Source organism: Neophocaena asiaeorientalis, unplaced genomic scaffold (genome assembly GCF_003031525.2).
Source record: "Neophocaena asiaeorientalis asiaeorientalis breed wild unplaced genomic scaffold, Neophocaena_asiaeorientalis_V1.1 scaffold26, whole genome shotgun sequence".
In the NCBI taxonomy this organism is placed as follows: Eukaryota; Metazoa; Chordata; class Mammalia; order Artiodactyla; family Phocoenidae; genus Neophocaena; species Neophocaena asiaeorientalis.
In genome coordinates this window covers 2743783-2770180 of record NW_020173108.1, presented here as the reverse complement: position 1 = coordinate 2770180, position 26398 = coordinate 2743783, and the positions used below count along the sequence as shown (strand labels likewise).

The following is a 26398-nucleotide window of genomic DNA, read 5'->3' as shown; positions in this document are numbered from 1 at the left end:
TTTTTTGCGGTACGCGGGCCTCTCACTGTCGTGGCCTCTCCCATTGCGGAGCACAGGCTCCGGACGCGCTGGCTCAGCGGCCATGGCTCACGGGCCTAGCCGCTCTGCGGCATGTGGGATCTTCCCGGACCAGGGCATGAACCCGTGTCCCCTGCATCGGCAGGCGGACTCTCAACCAGTGCGCCACCAGGGAAGCCCAGGTTCTATTTTTAGTGGACCTTACATAGTAAAATCCTAGCCTTGATCTCCTTAACTATCAAGCCTACCATAAATGTTTGATGATGAACAAGCCCATAAAAAGAAAATGCATGAAATGAATTGAGGGAGTCAACGCATGCTCTGCCTTTTAATTACCAGTGGCTTCTGCTCCGATCCTGCTCCAGGCTGGGTGCAGGCAGAGAGAACATATCAATAATTTGGGGAGCAGGGTGTGGGTATTGCAGACAAATGGTTCTAACTACATTGTGATTTATGCTTTGGAAGCCAAATAGAGATGGAGGAAAGAGGAGCACCCTAGGCAAAAAGGGGGAAATTATGAGATAAATAAAAGCATTCAGGACACAAAAGAGAATGTAGAACAGTCTTGCTTTATTACTTTTAAGTAATAAAGAGCCTTTTCCTTGCCTTTTTGTCTTTTTTTCCCTTCTTTTTTTTCTTTTTTACAACATACATTAAGTCGTGAATCAGATGTTAGGGGGTGTGGAGATGGAAGGAAAATTGGTGACATCACAATATTTTTACAACTTTACAACAAATATAATTCTGAGTTGGTTGCATCTACCAGTGTCTAGCAAGGGTGGAAAGCAAAGGCACACTCAGGTTTATGGACCCTCTCCCCACACGCTGTGGGAAGCAAAAGAAAAAGGGAAAATACTTAAATGCAGAAGACCAGCTCAATACCTGTGGGCATTTTAGGGTTAACACCACAAGTGATGGGTTGTGGGATACAGGGACTGGGGTGGAAGTTTGACACAGGACTCTGTAACACAGCTGAGGCATTGATGCCCACACATGGGGACGAGAGAGCAGGTGTTGCACCTCAATACCCCTGGGAGTGAAGCTTGGGGGAGAAGGTAGCAGGGTGATACATACCCATCACCTTCCTAAGTTCCACATTTCTAAAGAAAATAGAAGGAAGAAGACAATATCTCTGTTCGTAGCAAAGTTTCATGGTTTCAGGGTACAGAGTTCACCGGGTGTGAACATTGATTCCACTAACAAAACAAACAAAACAAAAACATAACACAAAAATAACAAAAACCTATCCCGAACGACAGCAAAACTGCAAGGGGTGTTTGGAATAAAAGGCTGTGCACGTGCCCTTGCGACACACCCAGGTCTCACTCTGTTTATGGAGGCACCACTTTTCACAGCCAATTCAAAATTATCCCCAACTGTCTTTTTTAGAAAGTTTTTTGTAAAAGACAAAACTAAACCCAGAAGATCAAACTGGAAATGAAAAAGAGACAAAGAGACCACTAAATATACTGTTTAGCTGTTTTTAAAAAACCGATAACAACCAACAATGCTCACAGTTTACAGTATGTTGACAATTCTTTTGTTCGTGTAAGAGTAAACAAAAGTCCCTTGTGTGTGCTTGAGCTAATGAAAACCAAGGGGAAAAACACACGCCCGACCCCCTCCCCCTACAAACAATACCCGCAAAAGGATAAAGAAATTAAAAAAAATTAAAAACCTTTTGCCCCAGTCAACGTTTTTGTAGCATCCATTGTGGTTGGCCTTGTACTTGGAGTTACTCATTAATCACAGCAGGGACCAGCCTGCCTGCATCTATTTCCATGTCATTTCTTTATGAGCATTGCACCTGTGTGCTGCGCACATGGCTTGGAGACTCCACCCAGGTGCTTGCCCAACCTCACTGCTGTGTTCTCCAGGCAGTGGACACAGCAGGAATGAGGACTGGGACGTTAGTCCCTTTTCTGCTGGCTAATGAGGATATCATCATTTTGAAATGATCTGAGAATACAAGGGAAGCAGGGAGCTCTGGAGGAAGAAAGGAGATTTGCCACCCACAACACTGGGGTCCACGCTTGGCAGCATGGCCAAAGGGTGGTTGGAGTTGGCACGACCAGAAGAATGCATGAATCGGAGGGTGTGGTGCCGCCCAGCTTTCCCAGGCTGCAGGATTGTAACCATCACCACTGCATTCTTCTTCCATCTGCTGGACGCTAATCTTCCAGAGGGCTGGACTGGGGGTGGGGGGAGGGAGGGTTAAATAAATATCTGCATTTATTTCAAAAGGGGGAAAAGTTGATCATAATGACAGTTTGCAAGTGTACACAACTCAGGGTGTAAGGCACAAATTTACATGTGGAAAACAGGCTATTCACAGATGTAACCCCACGAAAAACCTGTGTGATCAAACCATTAATTGATGCAAGGTAGCAGCCAGCATATTAATTAGTTCACACGGTTGGTGGATTTTGTTTTCTGTCTCACATGCAAAGTGAAATGAGATGGCATATCACAAGCTGGTGCCTTCACAGAAAGTAGGAACCACTGACAAAGCCATGTTGGCAGCAATGGGACGCGATGTTCCATTCTAAAAGTTCCTCTCCTGGTTGCTTTAGAAGTTAGGATCTGGAAGGACTTTTAAACTAATTACTCTTTTGCATGTTATAAGCCAGGGACCTGACCAGCAAATTTAACTGGTAGATTTAAATAAATACTCCCCTCTTAAGTTTTTCCTTTAGCTAGATATCAGTCCAAACACAAAGCTCAGAATTCCAGCTGCAACTTACTTACTCAGTGAATTTATTGTAAAAATAAACTCAATTATTCCAGTTAATGGATTTCACGTTAAATAGTTTTAACTGTCAAGGGACTTTCTGAAGAGCTGTTCAGAGGATGGTATGTGGAGAGTCCTTTCCTTAAGGAAAAAAAGCGTGAAAAATAAATAGTTACTTGCGTTAACGGTCAGGTTATTTCATTAAAAGAGAGGAGCAGAAATTTATGACATAGTTGCCCAACATGGCATTCATCTGCTATAACAGAAAGCTGTAACACTGGTGGGCATTTCACAGTATCTGCGCATAGTAAACTTCTGCCCTTGTTAACGTCTGAGTTAGAATTATCAATGCATTCTTTTTAATTTTCATGATTTTTAAAAATGTATCTGTGTTTTGCAGGTTGGAACGCTAGCCCAGTTGGGCAGCGCTCGGTGCAGTCATGGACACAATGTTGCAATTGCCGTTCACGCGCGTGTGTGTGCATGTGTGTGACGTGCGCGTGCGCGCTGGCGTGCGCGCAGGCGCACACGCGGGGCTGGGTGGGTGGGTGCGTATGTGCTTTTGGCTCATGTTTGTGATGCTGATTGAAGTCTTTCGTGAGTCCGACCTGTTGCAGGGCGTGGGGGAAGAGTGAAGGAAGAGAATGGAGGTGAGTCCCGCGTCGCGAACCTTCACCGAACAGCTTGGCCCAATTTTCAAGAGCGCCCCCCCCCCCGCCCCCAGCATCTCAGGGGAGGACCCAGAGTCCTGGGCGCCGCCGCGGCCGTCTTGGTCGGGTGGGTACTCAGCAGCTGAGAACCTTGCCGAGCTGAGCGGGCGCCTAGCCTTTCCTGCTGGTTCGACACCTGACCCCTCCCCCAGGGATTATGTACACGCATCGTTGGGCTTCATGGAGGTGGAAAGGGGGGCAAAGGAAGGTTTGGGGGGCACGTCCGGCTTTAGCGAGGGCGTGCGCTTCAGCCCCGCCCGGGTCAGTGAGTTGTAGGCGTTGAGGCTGGGCTGCCTCGAAACAGTCACGGCCTGGCCCGAGGGCTGCGAGCTGTGCACCTGGATGGAGTCCACCCTCTGCGGGGCGGGGGGTGGGTTGTCTCCCCGGCCAAAGCTCTGGTTTCTGGAGAGGTGGGAGGAGTTGGAGGAGTTAGTATTGTTTCTTTTGAGCGTGGCGGCCTGGTGGCTTCTCGTGAGCGAGTTCGTGGGGTAGCTCCTCTTATAATCAAGCCCGTAGGACGAGGAGTGGTGCATCTCCAGCCGCTTGCTCAGGCCGTTCTGAGACAGGGAGGCTCCGGGAGGACCCAGGGAGGCCTCCCGCTGGGGGACTTTGGGGGGCAGGCTGTCCAGGTTCTCCACCAGGTTCACCCCATGGTTGGGACTCTTGCTGCTGAGATGTTCCTTGATGGTCTTATATTCCAGGGTGGCCGCCTGGTCCTCCAGCGCCAGCTGGGCCACCTCGCTCATTTTGGGCTGGTCCACGTACTCGTGCTGGTAGCCCTGCTGCGTGATGGGCAGCACGACCACGCTGGGGATGTGGCTGGGGGAGGCCCGCAGGGGCAGGTCGGTGGGGATCACGGGGGAGCCCATGGGGGGCATGTCCTTGGTGCAGGCGTTGATGAGGTTCTGGTTCCTTTCCCACTCGCGGCTGCCGCGGTTGGGCTTGCGCTTCTGCTGCAGCGTCGGGGTGGACTCTGGGGTAGGCAGGGCGGCCAGGTCCAGGTGGTGCTGGTCAGCCTTGATGAGCATCTTAGCGGTGTTGCTGGGAGTGGCGAGCTTGCCGTTGTGCATGAGTGGCGTGAGGATGGCCTCCGGCTTGGGGTCTTTGGACTGGGTGTCCCCAAAGAGGCCGCTGAGCTTGGTGACGCTACTCATGGAGCCGCGGCGCGAGTGGGCGAGCTCCTTCTCCTTGCGGTGCACGGAGGACACGTCTTTGCGACGGTGATCGCAGACGCAGTAGACGATGATGCCCGAGAAGACGGCTCCCATGACAAAAGCCAGAATGACCGCAATGGCCAGGAGGGTGACAGGAACGAGCTGGTCTTGGCCTTTGAGATAACTCTCCCGAATCACTCCTGCAAAATACATCGCATATGGTGTTAAGAAATGAAAGCAGACCGTGAGGCGGATTTTTGTTTGGCATGCACCCAGTTAATTAATAACAGTAATAAGTGAGAATAGCACCTCCGCAGAACTCGTCTTCAAGACACCGTTTGCCAAACGTCAACTAATTAATCCTCCCCACCCCACCCCCAGCTATGTAAATAGACTTCAATTGTTGCCCTCTTTGTGTTCTAAAAGTGTTTCCCCCTCTTTTCAAGTACAGGCTCTTTCTACTTTGCTTCACTCCGTGGAATATGGAAGTTTTTCCTTTCTAAAATTTATCCTTCTTTCCCTCTCATCTCTTTTCAATCTTCCCGGTCCTAAAACCGCGAGATATTTTGAGTCTGGGGGAATAGGCAACAATTTTATGCATGTTAAATGAACAAATTGCCCACCACTCCAGGCTTCCAGGGACTTTGCTGATGACTTCCTGTGGGCAACATGGCCTCTATCTGGAGAAAAGCTGGTTAGCATTTCAACCAATTGGGGGAAAGACAGGGTGTATCATTTATAGTGTAAGAGAATAGCTAAAATGCACAGATTACAAATATTTATGCTGATTTTGCATCACTTCTACAAGGGAGAAAAAAAACCGTTGCACACTCAATTTCAGATAAATATGCTAAATGTTTGAATGAAGCTCTTCCCTTACTTGAGCTGAAAGAATATTTAGAAAAAGAGACCATTTGGGCTCCTGTAGTGAGTTTGAGAAGTGTCAGGTATCATTATTACAGCTAGAGTTTGTTGTCACGGTGAAATTCTTCAGCAGAGCTAATCTCTTCAGTTTAATAAAAATTGTGTGGCTCTACCTGTCAATAATCTTACACTACGTAAACCAAGATGCTGTGTTTCTGAAGAAAGTGGCTTTCCCTGTTCCTGCTTAATTAGCCACCAAGCTGAGAGACTCTAATCAAATGCAAACACTGAAGCTTTTATTTTTTAATACCAAGTGAGAATACACATCACAATTGTCAGATCTTAAGTGCTTGATGCAGTAGCTAAAAAAAAAAAATCTCAAATACCTCAATTCCTGCCTCTGGAGAGTGAAAGAACATGAATACATTAGAGGCTCTGCATGGGCTGAGGAAATGTAAACATTGTTCCTATTATGGAAATGATAGTAAGACAGAAAATGTACCTTCTCTGGTCTCAGGAGACACATTTTTCATCGACTAAATCAACTCTTTCTGGAATATGTTTAATGTGTTTTACTGGCAGATATCAGTGGCATAGAATTAGAATGAAATGAAATAAAAATCTCTATCCCTTCCCAAACCCACAACACACAGCCCTTACACTTCCGTTGAAATGCTTTGTGTCACAGCTGAGACCTTGAAGAAATGCAGCTTTGTCACGGAGTTTTTCTGCTAAAATATTTTGATTGGTGAAGCAGTGGTTTTAAATCTCAGAAACCTTAGCCTGAAGAAGAAAACGTTCTCTTTCTCTTTTCTTTGTGAACCCTCCTCCTCCCCCCAGTTGTGACATCACAGTTGGTTGCTGTGGAAATGATTCTCCTGTGACAAAGGATTGTGACTTCAGGTGGGGGGATAAATAGAAGCAGCAAATATCTCTTGAGAAATAAAGATTCTGTGATTAAACAAATGCCCTTGGTAGTGAAGGGCAGGGGAGGTAATTCACCCCAGGGAAAAGATAGTAAGACACTGAATAATTTCCGTATGTGACACTTGTCAAATATTTCAAGATTTATCTTCATGAACTTTTAAGGGGTAGAAACTGAGAAGCAAAAACGAGCAGGAAATTCAGCTGTAACTCACACCTTATGTGTTGTGGAGCTCCCCAAACAGTGGGGTGTCTTGTATCCAAATATGTTTTAATACCTAGTCACCAAGGAACTGTGCCAATGAGAATTTCTTCCTTAAATTTGCATTTCCCTGTTGTAATGCTAAAATAGCAACTGATTTTCTTTCAATTTTGGTTTTGAGTGGGTTTCTACTTAACATCATTTTTAACCACCTACATATGATGGCACAAAAAATGTACACCTGTGAATAAAATGGGTTTAATTTTGCTTATTGGTGATGTCACCGATGCGGGGTACTAAATTTTTTCATAGCAGTGGGTATTTCGTGGGTCCCTTCCAGCCAACTGTATTTATGGGGGCTGAGCCTCCCCAGTAGATTCACACTTGTGATAGGTAGTTATCTACAGTTGACTTTGGGATTTTACAATTTAAATTACCATCTCAACAAGAGAACTATAGAAAGCCGGAGGCTAGAGCAATCCATTTGTTTCATTTATTGTTTAATTGGGAGAACTCCAAAATTTTAAAGTTTATCTATTGCTTCTTTACTTTTAGCTCCCAAATAATTTTCTTTCATGTCTGAAGGTCCTTAACTGTCTTAGACTCATAGACCCCACTCGCTCTTTCACTGGTAAAAACTCTTTTAGTGGATGATATTTGAGTTCAGGTTTCTGGTTGTTAACAAATCAAGCAGGGTATGACCTTTGAGAAAAATAGTGTCTCAGATGGCTTTCTCTGGCTCATTTTGTTATGTAAATAGTGTCCTTAAAAATCTTTCTGCATATACATCCCTCTTGCTTATAGCTGATTCACTTTGTTATAAAGCAGAAGATAACACACCATTGTAAAGCAATTATACTCCAGTAAAGATGTTAAAAAAACCAACCAAGCAAACAAAAAACCTTTCTGCATTTCTTCGGCTTTGAGATATCTACCGTGAAGCAGGTGGCTTCCCTCATCCACCTGTGCACATTCAGAAACCCCACGTCCAAAGTTAGAAACAGATCAGAGATTAAGTTGAAAGTCAAGAAGATAAGACATTAAAAGTTATTTTTGGAAAATGCCTTCCAAACTGAAAGCTTTCTACTTATATCATGAAAAAGGGCAAATGATTAAATCAACTTTTTGCCAATGGTCACTGCCCAGGCTTGAACACACCAGACTTGTCAGTGAGGCTGGGGGTAGTGCAACACTAGAGCTCTCCAAAGGCCTGGAGTTTTAAGCTCCCATTTACTGTTGGGTGACCTTTGGGCAAATGACTTAACGTCTCTGAGCCTCAGTTTTTCCCATCTGTAATGTGGGGTTAACACACTTAATGCCTTACTGTGTAGTTACAAGAATCAGTTTAAATAATGATTAAGAAAGAGCTTAAGTGCTGTAGTTTGCTGGACAAATCTAAAGGTCAGAGGAAGCCACAAAAGAGAAATGGTGGGTTAGTAGTTCACCGAGGGCTTAAGAGTAACAGTCATAGGCTTCGCCATTAGAATCCATTTGCTATAGGTCTCCCAGGGGAGGGATAGACCTGTTCTTTCCAGCTGCAAACGTTCAGCTGTCCAAATGTTGCCAAAGGGTTGCCAGAGGTCGAGGCAACATCAGGGAACATGTACCTCTGTTTCAGGACTGCCTGTAGGTCCTGAGTTTTGAAATAAGCAAAACAACAACAGTGGGAAATGCTGAGCAAAACAGAGATGATATACTCCTTGTGGAGGAATAATAATCCTGCAGTCAGCTCCTTGAGGGCAGGGACCATATTTTATATGCATTTATAATCCTAACCATCCCCAGGGCTCTTAGGTCGGACACTTAATAAGTGATTATTAAAGAAATGGGTTTGCAGTACATTGTAGAGACATGTTTTTAAATGGACTTCTAAATTTGCTGGGTCATCTTTGGAGTGACTATGTATAACCTTGCTTCTGAAATCACAGAAACATATCTCTAATCATACAACAGAATATAATCATACTAACATCCATTAGGCAAAAGAATCTATACAGATGATCAGTATGTATTCAAAATAATAATAGGATAAACTTTTTTAAAAATGAAAAGACATTTGTTCTGGGATAATTCCACAAGAGAGGGTGAGGGTAAATGGGTTATTTGTAACAACTGAGTGCTCCAGTAGAATTGACTAATTCGAAACAAATGCCTCTTTACAAAGGGCTGGGGCTGGAGAAACATCATTGCTTCAGGTGCTGCGATGAAACCCTGGGGAAGTGGACGGCCTTTGTAGGGTGGTATACTCCCTCCCCACGGTCCCCCACTGTAGAGGGGGAAAGTTGGCTCCACCCTGGGCTGTTGAAATGCCTTCCTCCACCAACCCCTGGGCCTTCTGCTGTCACCAATTGAAAATGGGGCATTAGTAATGAAAACAGTATCTGAAGAACCCTTTGCATTGATTAATTAACCGCCAGCTATTTCTCACCAGTCACGAGGTGCTAAATGGTTATTCTTTCCACCTTCCTATTGCAGGAAGCAAGACACACAATGGCATAGAGATTTCTCTGAAATCATGCCTTAAATTGGCAGAACTGAGAAAGAATAGAATATCCACTTTTTTTTTTTTTCCTCTGAGGTGAGAGAGTTTTCAGATGCTGCTAGAAGGAGGTCTCAGAGGGGCAGTTTGAAGCTCTTTAGAGGCTGAAGCAATGAAAAGATTATGAACAACCCCGCCCTCCAGGCCCTACAATATGTAATTCAAAATAAGAACAATTATAAACTGCAAAGTAAGAGGAAACCCAGCACAGTTCTGGTTTTTCCTACGATGACTATATCAATGCACTCTGAAATTTCACACATCAAATTCTTTATTTAAATAATGGGTTTTGGTAGCTCGCAGGTACTCTGCTGTTGTCTCTAGTCTGCACAGGGAGCCCAGTGCCAGGCTCTGGGACAACATACCTCAGAAAATATGCTCTCCTAACTCAGGGCTCGATGGTGATGTTCTTGGTGCCTTGACTGTCACTCTCCTGGACTAATAAGGTTTTGGTGGCAAGCATCTTGCAGCAAACATTTACTAAGCACAGATGAAAGTACTATGCTGGGTTTTGGGGAGACAAAGGTGAAGGAGGCACAAACCCTGTGATCCAGTCGGGGAGAAGTTAGGTGCGCACACATCAACTACATCCAAAGTGCGGAAGCGTCATGAGATGCATTGCTTCTACCTAATATGGATGGGCAAAGGCTTTACATAGGAGGTGACATTTGAGCTAAGTCTAAAGGGTGCATAGGATGTCAGCTCAAGTGGAGACAGCAACAAGAACCAAGGCATGGAGGGGAGGAAAGTGAAGGCTGTGTTCAGTAATGGCCAGTGGTCCAACTTCCTTCTAGTCTCTTAGCTGTAGGCACCAGCCTCTCTGCTGCATTCACACTTGCTTCTGGGCTTTCACACAGGCTGCTCCCTCTGCCGGGAATATCCCTGCTTACCTCCCATCCCACTGACCTTCTCCTTTAGGTCTCAGCTTCCAGGAGGAAGCCTTCTCCAACTCCCTCAAGCCAGTTTAGCTCTTCCTTCTTTCTGTAAGTGTCCCCAGAGCTCTGCACCTCTCTATCCTAAAATCATCAAGGAGAGATTTCCTGCTGAACCCCAGGCATAAAGGTGTTCAGTAAATAGCTGTTAAATCCATAGTTAATGAATGCATGAATGAATGAGTACTTGCAGGGGAAAACTAGGAGTGAGTGCTAAACACCATTTGGAAGCAGGCTGTGAAAAGCCATGAAAGTCTGAAAAAGATATTTAGAAGACATGTCAGTTTTGGAAGGAAAGTTATTGGTTAATTTACCTGTCATTTCAATGGTCTTCTTGCTTGAGAAAGCTGACCATCGAGTCAGAGCGGGCTTCAGCTTACTCTGTTTCACATTGAATCCATTATTGAAAAAAATACAGGCTTCAAAGAGTCAGTACCTTTGCATCAAAAGCACAGCCAGTCTACTTGAATTTATTATTACTGTTATTAAAATTAAGACTCTGTCTTCAACTGTACTTATCCCCTGCATCATACAGACATACCTGGGAGATGTTATCTGTCCTATGAAAAAATGAAGCCAAACAGACAAAGAAAAATACATGAAATCTATTGCACCTATTAAAGTAAGTCCCAATTAAGAGCCCTACCCATCCCCATCCCAGTTACCTTGCTAAGTACCTGAGGCCTTAGGCAGACAGTACCTTGAAATGGTTAAGTGCACACTTTCCTCTCTCACCCCCGTTCACTGGACTGCCTGTGTCAGAGCTGCTGTGATATGATGGATGTGTCTGTCGCCATAGTGAAGTGATTAATAGGCATCTGTGTAAAGCGGACCTGGTGACCACAAAGACAACAAAGCCCCTCTGTGTCCTTTAGAGAAATATGCAAAGGCAAAAAGGAGGATGGACATTTCCTCCATCCTAGAGCCAGAGTGGGGTTCGTGTTGGGCCTGAGAGCTAAGAAGGTTGGCAAAATACCAAGAAAAGCCCTGGAGTGGGATGCCCTAAAAATAGACTCTCCATTCTGCTTTGTAGTAAGACAAGCCTGTAATTCCCTTGAAATCCTCATAACAACTTGGGTGGATGGAATCTAACAGCCCCATCTTCCTTGTCTGAAAATCTTATTGCCACAAAATACCAGCCTCACAGTCCTGCAAGGCAGTACGAGTGAATGAACGAGTCACGGGCCAAACATCACCCTGCTAACCACAGAGGGCCTGCTGTAATCCCTATTAAAGAGAGAAAAAAGCAAATAGGGGGAAAACCCTAACTGGAGACAATTTATCCTCAAAGCCACACCCCAGCCCACAGAGATGACCACAGGGGAAGTGCAGTGGGAGCTCTCTGTGGTTATCTCGGCAGGAAGCAGCCTTCTCCTCCTCTTACTGCATAATGCGAACCAGATGGCTTACAAATGAGCTGAACTGCCAGCAGCCGTGGAAATGGACTCAGAGTTTATAACTCAAACTTTCCTTTTTCTTTTATTTTCAATTTTTTTTTTTTTTTCCCCTGGCAGACTGAAGATTAGGTGCCGGGAGGGGCCGTGGTCTTCAAGATGTATCAAGTTAATGACTGACCATGCCAAAGTAGAGGCAGCTTCCTGGCTGTTTAATATCCTCAGTTCAGAAGCTATTTTAAAACTCATAAGTTGAAATAATACTGACTGTGGTTGTCCGCAGATGAATCCACTTCCATTTCTATCACCTTTGAAACTGATACATTTTTACTTGTTGTTGGGATGCCATCGCAAGAGGGAACGGGGGAAAGAGCATACAACTTCATTTTTCCCTCTGTGCCAGTGGGAGTTCTGGGTTCACTGTTCCTCCTCTGCTCCACTGCTTTAGACTCCGCACTGCCAGGGGGAGTGCTACACCCAGAGTGGAGATTGAGGTCTAGACTGGGGGTCATGATGAGATCATTTAAAAAAGCCATGCTCTGGAATGTTGATCTGTGGTTCCATGTGTTAGGACTGTCACTGTCTTTGTAAAGGTAATGACTATTTCAGATGGGCAAAGTTTTAAGCAGAATTTGCATGGTTTATCTTCCTTCCTTTTGAGGCTTTCTTTCTAATAAGGCTAGAAACCCAACATCTAAATAGGTTTTGAAACCAGACAAAGCATTTCTGTTTTCCAGCTTCCTGGTCCCATCTTCGTTTGCTCTCTTAAGAGGCATCAAAGCTACAAAATAGGGAAGTGGATCTCCTTATAAAATTGTGAAACTCAGGTGATTCTTTGGATTATTTGCAGTGCTTTGATTTTTTTTTTTCTCTGCCAAATGAAGATAAAACAAATATGAGGAAATAGGTTTGTTTGAATATTCCTAAAACAAACTTGCTGGAAATATAGTTCTTGGGATCTGGGTTATAGATGGGGCTGGGTATTATTGGTTAAGAACGTAAATCTTGAGGTCACAAAGACCTGGGTTCAAGTCTTGGATCTATAAGTAACTAGCCGTATGATCTTGGGCATTGTGCAGGACACATGTTAATGCTCAATAATGTAAGGGGAGTGTTTCTAGAATTTCTGACAAGTTACCTGCCTTCTGCATGGTCTCAGATAGGCTATTTTGATGGAACGCTTTGGTTGGGTACAAGTGTATTAGCCAAGGATGGAGAAATAAGGATTTAAAAATACAACAAAATCTTGGAGAGTGACCTTAAATAACATAGCCCATACAACTTGGAAGGTGTCCTAAATCAGTATTACTCAGCGTCAGCATCACCAGGAACTTGTTAGAAATACAAATCCTTGGGTCCTACTCGGACCTTCTGAATCTGAATCTCTGGAGATTGGGTTCCGAAATCTATGTTTTAATATGGCCTCCAGATGATTTGTATGTTCACTAAAGCTTGAGAGGCACTGCCCTAAATGATATGAATAATATTCCAGAAAACAGCATCAAGGTGTTATGCTTTAAAGTCCAACCCCAGACACTACTGAGGCAGTGTATAGCCAGACTTTCAAAATTATTTGTAAAAAAAATGAATAAAGTCTTCCTTGATGTTCACTGAAGTGTGACTCTTTAGTGGGTCTCGTGTATGACATTTTCTTGCAGTTGCCATATTCTGACAAAGAATACAAAATGGATAAGGTTTTATTGGAGAGACAAACACATCCCTAACACTTTCCCTTGGTACCTGACAAAAGCTTGACATATGGCCTAAAATGTTGTACCACTACTTCTGTAACAGAATCAACCCAATATGCCAGAGCGAAAAGCTGCCGGAAAAATGCACATGGTCTCTTTATTTGCCTCAGCATAAAGACAGGGGAATTGTTGATACTCCCCAACTCTGTCGCAGGGGCCGTCAGGTAGTGGGTGGTACTAGAGAGCCCAGTCAGGACTGAGTCCCAGGGACAGAAGAAGCAGAAGCTTGGTAGGAACTCACTATTGAATAGAGCAACCTCCTTTAAAGCTTGCATCACATGTCACCTTGAAGTCAACTCCACTCAAGCAATGCACAGCCATCAAGCAACATCTGATAATGATTCAGGGGATCTTTTCCCTTACCCCTCCATGATCAGACAAGAGAATAAGAAACTCAGGAAGATTCTTTTCCTTTCTTTTCTGGATGGAAGGAGGGACCCAAGCTCATGTTTCATTCCCCATATTAAGGTCCTGCTTTAGAGTAATAAAAATGCCTGGTACAAAAGTGCCCTCAGTGGAGCTCCGTGCTTACACATCTGCTGAGTTGAACTGAATCTGCAAATCCATAGAATTACATAAGACATTTTAAGTTACATTAAATTTCTGCTGTGTGCTTTTAAATCATGGAGTGCAAGGCCCATCATCACTTACGGTGTATTTATTACCTTAACAAAATGTCAGATGATTGTGTCCAGTGTTATCTATTATTTAAGAATAATAAGAGGCTGTAGGACTGGAAACAACAAGCTCTAATATGTCCAAAAGGTTAGGCATAACACAGTTTGCTGCCTTATAAATTTCTTGACATCATTTTCCCTTCTAATAAAGCATTGTCAGTGGTGACTATACTGAACTTCCATTATTTCTATACAGTTCATAATGGCTGCCCCTGCCTTTAGCGAAGAAATCTAATTGCAGATACATATTTGAAAAAGAGTGCATCTTTTAAAAAATACAAATTTTAAAAATAATTGCAGTGGGAAGTTCCTGTTATCCCATTAAAAAGGAATCTCTTCACAAAGATAATGCCCAATTGTAGACTTACAAGAGCTTAAGAAATACTCATTAAGGATGACAAACCTTCATACCGCCCATAATTAGCTTTCTGACACCTATTAAGAGCTGTGTACTCTGTACCCAGTATATGTGAATTTATCCAACTGCGTTTCACTAGTAGACTCCAGGGCCTTTCTACCACTAAAGTGCCAGGAGACTGACCTCTGATACCGTTCTTGCAGGTCTGCTCAGGCCCGCAGTGCAGTCCACGTGCTTTGCAGGACTTCACTTGTTTATTACTTGCACAGCCTGTGTCTCCCTGGGACCAGCGAGTGGACACAGCTCTTCTGTCCTCTTTCTCTCTATGGCAATGGCATGAATTATGTATTCTGAGCAACTCTTGCAGCTTTTAAGGCCATTCTCAGGTATAATGTCAAGAAAAGAGAGGCTGTCCGCAAGAGATTTCCCGGTTTCCACTCTTTTGCCCTTGCTAGACTACTTTGTTGGTGGAGCAGCAAGGTTTGCAAAGTAAAACTTGTGTTACAAGCATTTTTTTTTTAACTCCAAGAAACGAGGCTATCAGAAAGACAGCTTTGAGACAAAGCTAATATTATTTTCCCATTATTACACACGCTCCAAAATATATGTCGACTCTTCACAATTTTATTGTTAGGACAAAACAAATTTGAGATGAACACCGTGCAGCTGAACCAATTAAAGAGCACATTTTTTTTTTTTTTTTTTTTTTTTTTTTTTGCGTTACGCGGGCCTCTCACCGCTGTGGCCTCTCCCGTTGCGGAGCACAGGCTCCGGACGCGCAGGCTCAGCGGCCATGGCTCACGGGCCTAGCCGCTCCGCGGCATGTGGGGTCTTCCCGGACGGGGGCACAAACCCGCGTCCCCCGCATCGGCAGGCGGACTCTCAACCACTGCGCCACCAGGGAAGCCCTAAAGAGCACATTTTTAACTACACCAGATGTTCAGTTAATATGATCATGCCTAACCTAGTCCCTGTAGTCCTTGAAAGTTCCATTAAGCTGTCAGAAAACTTTGTCATTTGTGTGTGTTTTTGTGCAAAAGATAGGAGGGAATGGAAAAAAAAAAAAAAGACTGAAGGAAAAGGGTGGGAGCAAAATGAATTCATGTCAAGGGTGATGTGGCTTGAAAAAGTGGCTACAGATTAAAGTAAGTAGCACATTTAGAAGGTGAATTGCTTTTTTTTAATACCCCAAGGTTTAAGTTGCTGATTTTAAAAGAAAAAATTAAAGTCTCTATAATCATAATTTAAGTTCATTTTTTTTTGAGAAAATGATGTTAGGCGAAGAGAAAAGGGTTTAACTAGTATCTCTAGGAAAGAAAATTCAAATACTGGTGTTCAGATTCAGGCAGGCAGGGAGATGAAACAGCTTTCTACATGGCTGACATTTAACTTTTTTTTTTTTTTTTTTTTGCGGTATGCGGGCCTCTCACTCTTGTGGCCTCTCCCGTTGCGGAGCACAGGCTCTGGACGCGCAAGCTCAGCGGCCATGGCTCACGGGCCCAGCCGCTCTGTGGCACATGGGATCTTCCCGGACCGGGGCACGAACCCGTGTCCCTTGCATCGGCAGGCTGACTCTCAACCACTGCGCCATCAGGGAAGCCCTGACATTTAACTTTATTTTTCTTCTACCCTTTCCACAATAATCTCATCAAGACCTTAGATAAATTCAGCAAGTTGTCAAGAGGATGCAAAATTAATTAGATCAAATCTACCTCTCTGCCCACACTGCTGAAAGAACAATTACAGCCGACCACGTGGGCATCCTCCCCGCCACACACTCACAGGAAAACTTGCATGTCTTCCAATAGAGAGCCCAGCACCTGACCTCACAATCTATCATTTCCCTGGGTGCCTCAAAGAAAAGCCAGAGACTGCAAATAGATTCCTTTTCTGGTAGGTGATAAAGAAATATTAATTTAGTAAACAAATAAATGGTGGCACCCTGGATTATATTAGCATTTCTTTCTCAGTCTCTCCACCAATTTCAAAATCTGTTCTGGATGAAAAGTCTGCCATGTGCCCTGCACCCCAGTGTTTTAACTAAAGTGATAGAGAAGGCTGAGTCTGGAGTTGAGCTTGCTTGGGGCTTTACCTAGGATAGAGCTCTTAGCTTGGCAAGGATCATCTACAGAAAATGCCAGTGATGTGTGGAAACACACTTTAGATCCAAAATTGATGCAAGATTCCACCTCCCAAGCTTATTGTGTGTACGTGCAATTAACCACCTAATATGATTGAATAATCAATTTATTATATATCTGTCATCTGTCAATCTCTTGACCTCTGTATTTCCTTCCCTACCACCCAACTTCCTTCGTATCACCCACTGCTTACAGGTAAAGCCAAAACCCCTTAGCATGACTTATAATCTCAATTCCCTTTCTGGCCCTTTTAAATGCTTCTCTTACTCTCAGACTTCACTCTGCCCCACTGCTAGACAGGATGTCACCTGTGTGTACCCCCTGTTAAACTGCAAGCTCCTTGAGTGCAGGGCTTATGTTGGATCAGATCAGTGTGTACTGTAGCATTCAGCAGAAGGCTTATATGTAGCGCATGTTTGCTGAACGTCTGTTGAATGAACGAAGAAAGAAGTGAACGTTGCCATTTTGCCTTTCTTTGAGACTAGGGTTATTGTTACCATTATTACATTTTCTCTTAAATTAACTATTAAATTAACTATTATTTTCTAGTGCTCTGATTCCAGTTCATATCCTTCAAAGTTGTGGAAATGAGAAATGAAAACAAAGGCAGCCATATAATTGAAGAAGAAAAATAACCCCATATAGTTTACATAACTGTTGATAAAAACCCGAGGTTAAATTAAAATTAGAAAGAAACAGTAGTTTTAATCATACCCTTGTTTAGGAACAGTTTGACTTCTAAGCCTTCTTCACTTAAAAGTGGTATTTGGAAGCTTGCTTTCAGTGATAATTTTTAAAATTACTCTAACATATTTCAAACGCATATACAACTTGTAGTGATATTTCTCTGGAATTTAATACAATGATAATATTTTTCACAGAATGAAATCTTTACTTCAATTCCTCTTATAAGGGTTATTTTAGATTTTCTAAGAGTTGAAGGGCAAATGTAGACTAGAGATTAGATCTTATATACTCACTGGAGAAGTTATCAGCAACCTCTTCAGTAGGATTGCCAGGTAGCAAATAAATATACAGAACTCCTGGTTAAATTTCAACTTCAGATAAATAATAATGTTTCAGTATAAGTATGTCCCGTGCAGTAGATGGGGCATACTTATACTAAAAAATTATTCATGGTTTATCTGAAATTCACATTTAACTGAGCACTCCATTTTATGTAGCAACCCTACTCTTCTGCCTCCAAATAATGGGCTTCTACTGGTTCCCCGTAAATATTCTTCAGACTCACTCTAAACTTTCAGAGATTAAAATAGCTTAACAGCATAACAAAAATGATAGTAAGCCTTTATGGGGCAGGTTTAGCACAATTTACAAATTTAAAAATATACTAATGGACTAAATTTCAAGAATTATATCTTCATCAGCAACAACAGCAACTTAGATGCCAACTTTCTTACAAACTTTGAAAGATACCTTTCCTCTAACCCTCAAAGCCAGAAGTAAGGAAACTCAGGGCTTCCCTGGTGGCGCAGTGGTTGAGAGTCCGCCTGCCGATGCGGGGAACACGGGTTTGTGCCCTGGTCCGGGAAGATCCCACATGCCGCGGAGCGGCTGCGCCCGTGGGCCATGGCCACTGAGCCTGCGTGTCTGGAGCCTGTGCTCCGCAACGGGAGAGGCCACAACAGTGAGAGGCCTGCATACCACAAAAAAACCAAAACAAAACAACAAAAAAACCCCCCAGAAATAAGGAAGCTCTAATTCAGAAGCGTTGTTGGAACAACAGCAACCAGTCCCCCATCTCTTAGTGTTCCCTGGCCCTGACCGTGCACGTTCCTACCTGGTTGAGTTAGTCATCGATTGTTAGGTGGAAGTTGCAGCCCTTTGCCCCCCCGCTAGCAGCCCCTTCCCCATCAAATAGAACCCCTCTCAACCCCCTTCTCTGAGTTCTCTTCCAAGACGGTCCTGTTCTACCATCACATTTAAAAATGGCTGTGATACTATAGGTTTTACTAATAAAAGCTATGCATATTACCATGGAGTTAAGTTTTTTTTGTTTTAAATAGAGCTCAGAATGTTCAAAAAGAGCCTGAGTTTGCCAGCATTTCCACAAAACTTTTAAATGAGTCCTGTACCAGAGGTACCTCACTTCCCTCATCCTCCCTGTCAAGTGATATATGACTGCTATAATATTGGCACTGAAGGGGATGACTAAAGGGGCAGAGAAGCCGTTTCCAAGGGCTATGTCCTTGATGTGTTCAGCCAGGTTGTCTTCAGTTGTCTAACATCTTTTTCTAAAGTCTGCCGTGCACCGTTTTGCCTTGTTCACAAAGACAATAGTGGTCGTAAAGGCTTTTTGGTGCATTTTTGCGTCTTTGTGTGCTTCATCTGTCTCGCAGTTTGATATTTCTTGGACAGGAACTATGTCTATCTCTAGTTTAGCCTCTAATTCCTTATATTGGCATCCAATACTGCGCTGTAGAGCCAGTAATAAATTTTGCTTGAAGACTCCTCAGAAAACATTTTTGTTATGTAATGTTACTGAAGAAACGGCAGAGAAAATGCAGTCCAAGTTTAGGAGTCAGGGAAAGAAGAGAATCTTATTTTTCTCCCTTTATTACCGTCATCAGCAATACTTTTCTCTGTAAATAAGATCACCTGCATATGACTTGATAGGAACCAAGAAATCACTTTCCCCATTGGGAGAACTGAGATGCTTTAAAATCCTTCATCCATTAGATTTTAAGCATTGCAGATTGTTAAAACACAGAAGCTGTCGGGCCAGGCTCTGTTACCAAATATACTCTCTTAAAATGGGATTTCCTAGCCTGTTCATGAAGAAAGCCTGGCTCTGTGGGTTTGGGACTCAAAATAGGTAAAGTTTGAAAGAGAGAAAAGAGAAAGAAGGGTCAAGTGTAGGCTACTGCCAAGTCAGGGGAACATGCTGTAGCCCAAGAGTCCTTACAGATCTCAGAAAAGTAGGCGGGAAGCAGAAGTGCTGGAGGTAAACTTTCCCCGGGCCACAATTTGGGAAATAATGAGCTGCTGTCTACACTTGGATGCTCACTGCTGGTCTGGAGAATCATCTCGCCAGACGCTTCACAAGCCTAGAATGACTAATCTCTTTTTAGTCTAAATCCATTTTACTCTCAATTCCTACTTGACCGAACTTCTCATCCCTAATCACAAAGCTCAGTAGTTGGAAGAGAAATCAGAAGAACACCAGGTCATATAACTGCAGAGCTCAGAGCCCAGCTAGAAGGTAGGGCCATTATTCAGTCTCGTTCTTCCAAATGCCAGAAGCACAGTTTTGGTCTAGGTTAATCATCACTGGACTTTTTAAATTGCTCCAGGCCAGAGTTACCCACACTTTACTCACCAGCTACCAATGCTACAGTCCTAGTGAAATCAATGAGCCTCACTTACCATGTTATTTACTTTTTATACCTCTGTATCCCTATACTTCCTGAATTAGTAGTTACTTAATATTTTATTTAAATTACCTTTAAGGTGAGTTTCCAGTGGAAACTTTATATAATTATCATAAATGGAAAAAAGTGTCACTTTTCATAAATAGAAGGTAACCCTAAAAATAAAATTAACTGAAAGCAAAACAATGTTTGTTCCAGCTAGCTCCAGCTGCATGGCAAAGCCCCCAATCTAAAGCCTGTTCTTTCTTCTCAGAAGGGTAGTAGCAAGTTTCTGGAGTTGTTAAAGCACCAAGCTGAGGCTTTTGCCTTGACATAACCAAGAAGACAGAAAGAGAAATGAAAGGGGTGTTAACTTTCCACCACATGATTCAGTATTCTTGAAGGCTGTGGTGTCTCTGAGCCATCCAACTCATCTCATGTAAGATGTGACGTGTCCTACTTGGAGGCTGTGATGCCTTTGAGGAATAAATAATTGACTGTAAAGAGGATTGTTGATAAACTCTGTGATTTATACAGTTCCATTCAGGATTGTTATGCAGTGTGGCCAGTATACTCATCACTCTTCATAGATCTTCTGAATCTTACCGGAATGTTATTTCCCAAACTAAAAATTGCTTACAAAATAGCTTGTACCTTGATTAAAATATATTCAGCATTTGCTGTACATTTTAGGTTAAATTATTCATTTGATCTCTAATTTAAATTCTGTTTCTACATCTTTTCCTTGTCTGTAATGACATCTTCTTGACTAAATATAATAATGTGATAATATCTTGTTTTAAAGATTTCCCAAAATATATAAGCATATATATAAGCTCTGGCATTTCCAATCAAATGGGAACATTTTTGTATATATTGACTATTTCATCAGTTTTTTGAGAGCTCACAAGAACTCGAGAAAATAAACTCTGAAGTAGGGGATTTTCTTCTAATCTGATTTATTCTTGTGTCTTTGTGGCAGTGGTCCATGATTACATTAGACATTTATGCTACACAGCTCTCTTGGCAGATCTGTCCCTGGCTAATTTCCTCACCTATCTTGCAGTCTTCTTGGAAATCGGGTTTTGGAGGATTATTGCCTTTGGTCAGAAACAAGAGACACAAGAGTGGCTATTAATTCCCAGTATTGCTTAACCTAGAAAGGAAAGCTCTTATTTCTTTTGCTGTGGGAAGGGGATGAGGGGAGACAAGCCAGATCTAAAAATAAACTGGATTTTCTTTCTTATTCATATGTAATTAGAGCCCCTTTGTAACTACTCATTACCACCTCGATAGTTATAGGATGAATAAATAATATATATTTTTAAATGTGGCAAAACCAAGAAAGAAGTAGCCAGGGCTGCTTCTAATTTATCAACTTGGTGATTAAAGGGCTGGCTCTAGAGGCTCCAGACATCTAGGGAGCCAGAGATAAAACAGGGCAGTTGGCTGTGTTTTTACTAATGAATCTAGGGCTTGTGAAAGATATCAGGCAATTTTAAAGAAAAGCAGCAAGGACAAGAGATATTAGACAAGGCCAGTAGGGTAATGAAGGACAAGGCCAGTTACTGAGCGAGAAAATTACTTCATTTTCTGCGATAATACTTGTGTATGCTTTGTAGCTCTCTTCTCACGCTTTGTTAGTATGGCTGTATATATCTACGTACAGCATCGGAATGCTACCCCCAGTGTAGAAGGAAAGAGCCTTGGAACGTTCCGCAGAGGGGCAGAGGGCTTGGGTCTATTATTTTGAAAGGGGGAGGCTAAGAACAATGGTAGCAGAAGGGGGTTAGATTGCAAGGTGAGGAACAGTGCTTTGACAGAACGTGAGGGACGCACAGGATTAAATCAAGACGAAAGACACAGCAAGGAAAAGAAAGAAAAAGGCAAGCAAACATACTCTGGAAATGCAGAACTGTTTGGAGGATGAGCTGGGACCCGGAGTGGGATCAACCCAGTGGTGCTCAACATTTCTGCAGAGCAGAGCTCTGGGCTCGTTTGCTCACTGGTCTTTTTTCAGCAGCCAAAATGAAAAGGGCATGGGACACTTGACTCCTCAGCTAGCTGGTCAGCAGACACATTTTCTGCTTAGTGGGGAAATGTGCGGTATTTTACAAACAGTTCCAGAGTATATTTAGCTCCTAAAGCTGGGGCACACAAATGTCACATTCCCATAAGACAATTGGCCCAGTGAAAAGAGCACCCACCAGAGGCCCGCAGAAACCCCATTAAACTCTTGCATCCCAGGAGGTGCTGCACACCCGGATGTGACATCATTAAGGCACCCACGTCAGGGAATGGAAAGAAGCGAGGGGATCACAGATTGGGTCAAGTTAAAGGACGTAATCATGAGTCAGAAAAGAAACAAGACTTTTCCAACGGAGAAGTAACGCCATCACCAAGTCATACCACACAGTGCTTGGCAAAACAAAAGTTCAAAGTAAATCATGAACATTAAACAGAAAAACACTTCAGAGCAAAATGGAAATTAAAATCATAAAAAAATCATGACAAAAGGAACATCAAGCTACATTACTTCTTTATTTTTAAAGTTTCTGCATAACAACTCATTGTCATTGCCCTATCAAATACACACATAATCAGTTGTCAAAAATGAAGCTCAAATTTGACAGGGCAAGGCAAGGAGTTAATAGCACGAGAACAGTGATCATGTTAAACACCCATGCAATCACCTCTGCCACCATTGTTTGACAATTTGTAGACTGCTTCCAGCTTTGTCAATATTCATGATAAGACCCAAGAGAATGAACAATGCCGAATTTTAAAATGATCTGTCAAAGTGTTAATTGGACTCTTTGATAACCTCCCTCCCTCGGGAGAGGTAAGGATTGGAGAAAATTCACACCATCCGTCTCAGTGAAGCGAAGAGGAAATGACTGTCACCAACAGCTAGATATTTGGTTGACATATTTAATGCTTTACTGGAAAGGCTGTTTGGTTTTTCAGAAAGTTGCAGTGGGCAAATACAAAGTGATTTTTACTGTGTTGTCTGTTCTTGAGAACTCGGCCAAGACTAACACTTCTGCGGTCGGGAGCCACACAGAACAAATAATGGCACATGCTAGGGCTGGTGGCCTGCTGTGATAGTTCTGCCCCATCACGAATTGGCCTGGTGCTTTCTTGTGATGGTTAAGAGCAGGGATCCCACCAATTTAGAGGCTGCTGAGACAAAAGCCACTTAAAAAAAAAAAGATTGGGGCAGGACATATTAACAGTGAGAAGTTATAGAAGAATAATAAAATCGATTAAGGGGATATATTAAAGAACGAGTTAAGGGACTTCCCTGGCCGTCCAGTGGATAAGACTTCACCTTCGGACGCAGGGGGGGCGGGTTTGATCCCTGGTAGGGGAGCTAAGATCCCACATGCCTTGCGGCCAAAAAACTAAAACAGAAGCAATATTGTAACAAATTCAGTAAAGACTAAAAAAAAATAAAAAAGTTAAAAGGACTACATCTTCCCATTTTGGGCTTGGCCTGTAGCAGCAGAAGGTACGACGTTCTCAGGAGATGAGCCGCCAAAAAAAAAAAGGTGAAAATTTAGTGTGTGAGTCTGCCTAGCAAACATTCTCTAAAAGTAAAGATGGAAATATGTATACAGAAAATCCTGGGGGAAGACACGATAGAGACTGTCTTCCAAGGGTCACTGTGGCTGGTCTGCCCTTGAGACTCGAATCCCTGCTTGGATGAAACTCTTGAAAACATATAGAAGTAAACAAGGCTGAATGGGGGGAAACAGCTCGCGACATAACTGAGCTTTTCAGTCTCTGATTTACAAGACTTTTTTGGACAAGTAAAGGCCTCTTTGGTTGCAGCTGCAACTAAAGTAGGATGTGTTACCAGAAGCAGCAAATGGCGAGAAAAGAGATGACATTTCCTGTCTCTAGTTGAGCAAAGAAAGCCAGGGAGAATTTAGGACAGTTCATAGTAGAGTCCCTTTCATTTAGTGCAGCTTCCTTTCCATTTTAAATGCATAGCAATTCTGCTTGATTAAATAACATATTTTTGTTTGAGCTGTTATCCTCTAAGGGCAATGAAGTGCGTCTCAGGACCTCAGCTCTATTCAAATTCAGCACCATGAGGGATGCTACCAGCCAGAAAAGACTCAACTCTGCTATTTCTCCATTCACTGATTAAACGGGCTTTTACTTTGATTACATGTACTTGCCAAAGCCCGCACCACATTCCATCCCATTATGGGGGAAGAGAGGATCCAGAAATCACTGAACGAGCTAAGAGGAGTGGAAAGGGATCTTAGCAGCCAGTATCTGCTTTGGGCCAAGCCACGCCTCTCTTGGGTGGAGGAAGCTTAGAGGATGTGTTATTTGTTTTGTGTGGTTTCTCCTTGGTCAGGGAACCATTGTGGATCAAGCCTAGCATAGAGGATCGGGTTGCAGCCTTTTCTGAGACGCTTTCAATCATAATGTGTTGGAGGTTCGTTCCTTAAATGCTGCTATGATTCAGCTGGAAGCAGTTTCATAGTCCTCCCCACTTTTCCCTCCCTCTCCCCCCAGAGGAAGAGGTACTTCCAAGGCCTTACCCTTCTTGTCTTGGTGATTATGGGAAGACACTGCCCCCAAAGAGTCTGTGCTGTCAGGTGAATCATTCCAGTCCAGCATTCCTCCCCTAGACTCATACCCCTCTTGAGCCGCCGAATTGGACGTGGTGGTGCTGGGCAGGAGGGAACTGGAGTGCCCTGTTTTCATCACAAATATAGTTAGGGAAAACATCACCGGAGACACCCGCTCTCCCTTTGCTCAGAGGCCAGGAGGTTGGACACCCACGCTGGCTGTAAAAGACTCAAAGGAGATTGTCCTAGAAATAACAAGACTGGTGGGTAGGATTCAGCAGAAGATCCCTGAGATTGTCCTAGAAATAACAAGACTGGTGGGTAGGATTCAGCAGAAGACCCCTTGTAGTTAGAGGATGAAGGGCCGGATCTCGTCTCTGCTGCTTGCTGGATGAGCCTGAGGGAATCACTTAGGCTCTCTGGGCCTTGGTTGGTTTTCCCTGTGCACGAAGTGGAGATGATGTCGTTTACCTCCCAGTGTTGGAAGGATAAAGTGACATCATGTTGAAAGTACCTAACAGTATCTGACACATAGTAAGCGCTCAAGAAGTATCAGAGTCCTTCTTTGGTATTCTCACAGCAGCACTAAGGTAGAATGTGTCCACTCTGGGGAGAGCATTTGTGACGGATGGGGCAGGTTTATGGTACTGGATGAGCCTCTGCCCCGTCACAAACAACTCAGCTGCCCTGAGCCTTTCCCATGGAGGATGTGTCTAGTTTTCAGCTGCAACTCAGCCTCACAGGCATTCCTCTTTGCGGGGGAAGTGACTGCTTTCTAAAGGGATCTGCTCCCACCCCCTCCTTCCTGGAACAGAGGCCTCAACTGCTCCATGTTGTTATGGCTGTGCCTTTTGTGTCTTATTCCAGCCAAGTTAGTTTCATGGTTTCATGACTCATACTAGTGAGAGGTGGTTTTCTGAGGCCACACTGACTGATCCAATTCAGATTAGAAAGGGATAGCTTTTTGAGATCCAGAGTGGCCTACCCTAGGATAATGCCAGAGGAAGAATGGCTACGTTGGGAGTTATGGCAGAAACTGGATGTTTCCTGTGAGCACATTTCTAAGCTTTCCCCCCCCATCATTCCACAAGGTTAAATGCAGATCATATCTGGTGCTTTGATCTAAGCTGTCACAATGATTTAAAGAAGCCCCACTACCTGTTCTCTCTGGTGGAAATAAAAAATAACCTCTCTGTGATTTTCAAGTAGAGTCTTTGGCTTATTAAAGCATCTTACCTATAGCAGCCTCTTGAACAATTTTTAAAAAGACATCAAGGCAACCACTGTGAATGTGTAATTGGGGCCTTTGGTAGAAAGTAGGACAGATTCACAAGTGGCTCCAGCCTTGGGCTGTGATCACCGCATATGTGATAAACATGTTACTAGCCACCAGAAAGAAAGATTATAATGAATGCACTGCATTCTTCTCTTTTACAATTATTATTGGAAGTTGGATTCCTAGGAGACTTTAATACTATAAATTACATACTATATATACACACACACATATACACACACGTGCGTGTGTGTGTGTATGAATAAAGCGGGGAAAAGCAAGCGAGCCAAGTGGCTTATGTAAGCTATAGGATTTCCGTGGAGGCTCCACACTTGAAGTGTTACCACAAAGCTTTGGTAACGTCTAAGAGGCCCCTTTCTGTGTAAGAGCTTGTTTGGCTCTTAGACAGCTTCAAATATCTGCTTTGTTGCAAATAGTCTAGTTCGCATCCAACTGCTAAAAACCTGGTCATTTAAAAGTAAAGAATTCTTGCGTCTAGACTTTTTGTTTTCATATTTCTGGGTTTCACATCTCATCTCCCAATACTGGTAAGAGAACAAGGGTAGGAAAATTATTAACCTGGAATCGGCAATACAGACTTTCTTTTACTTCCTTTATGCTTATATTGAGGTCTAAAATATAGCCCTATTTTCTACTCTTGAATTCAACAATGCTCTCATGCAATATACGGTCAACCTAAGAGACTTCAGCACCCAGCCTAAGCAAACAATTAGAAGTAGCTTTGCAGGGCGTCAGAAAGGGGGGAA

General features: G+C 43.2%; 1 protein-coding gene and 1 pseudogene across 3 annotated transcripts in view; both read right to left on the bottom strand.

The window, feature by feature from the left end:
• Positions 1-568: 568 nt before the first annotated feature.
• On the bottom strand, positions 569-2171 carry LOC112398696 (uncharacterized; annotated as a pseudogene).
• SEMA6A (semaphorin 6A) overlaps positions 569-26398 on the bottom strand; it is a 130383-nt gene continuing 104553 nt past the window's right edge. The window contains exons 18-19 of one of the 3 annotated variants that reach the window (XM_024743394.1): positions 24326-24481; positions 569-4813 (exon numbers count right to left, since the gene is read on the bottom strand). In XM_024743394.1, the coding sequence (XP_024599162.1) occupies positions 3615-4813; positions 24326-24481 (1355 nt within the window). In that variant the 3' untranslated portion in view covers positions 569-3614. The remainder of the gene's footprint in view (positions 4814-24325; positions 24482-26398) is intronic. The other 2 variants (XM_024743393.1, XM_024743395.1) reach the window with 2 other exon arrangements.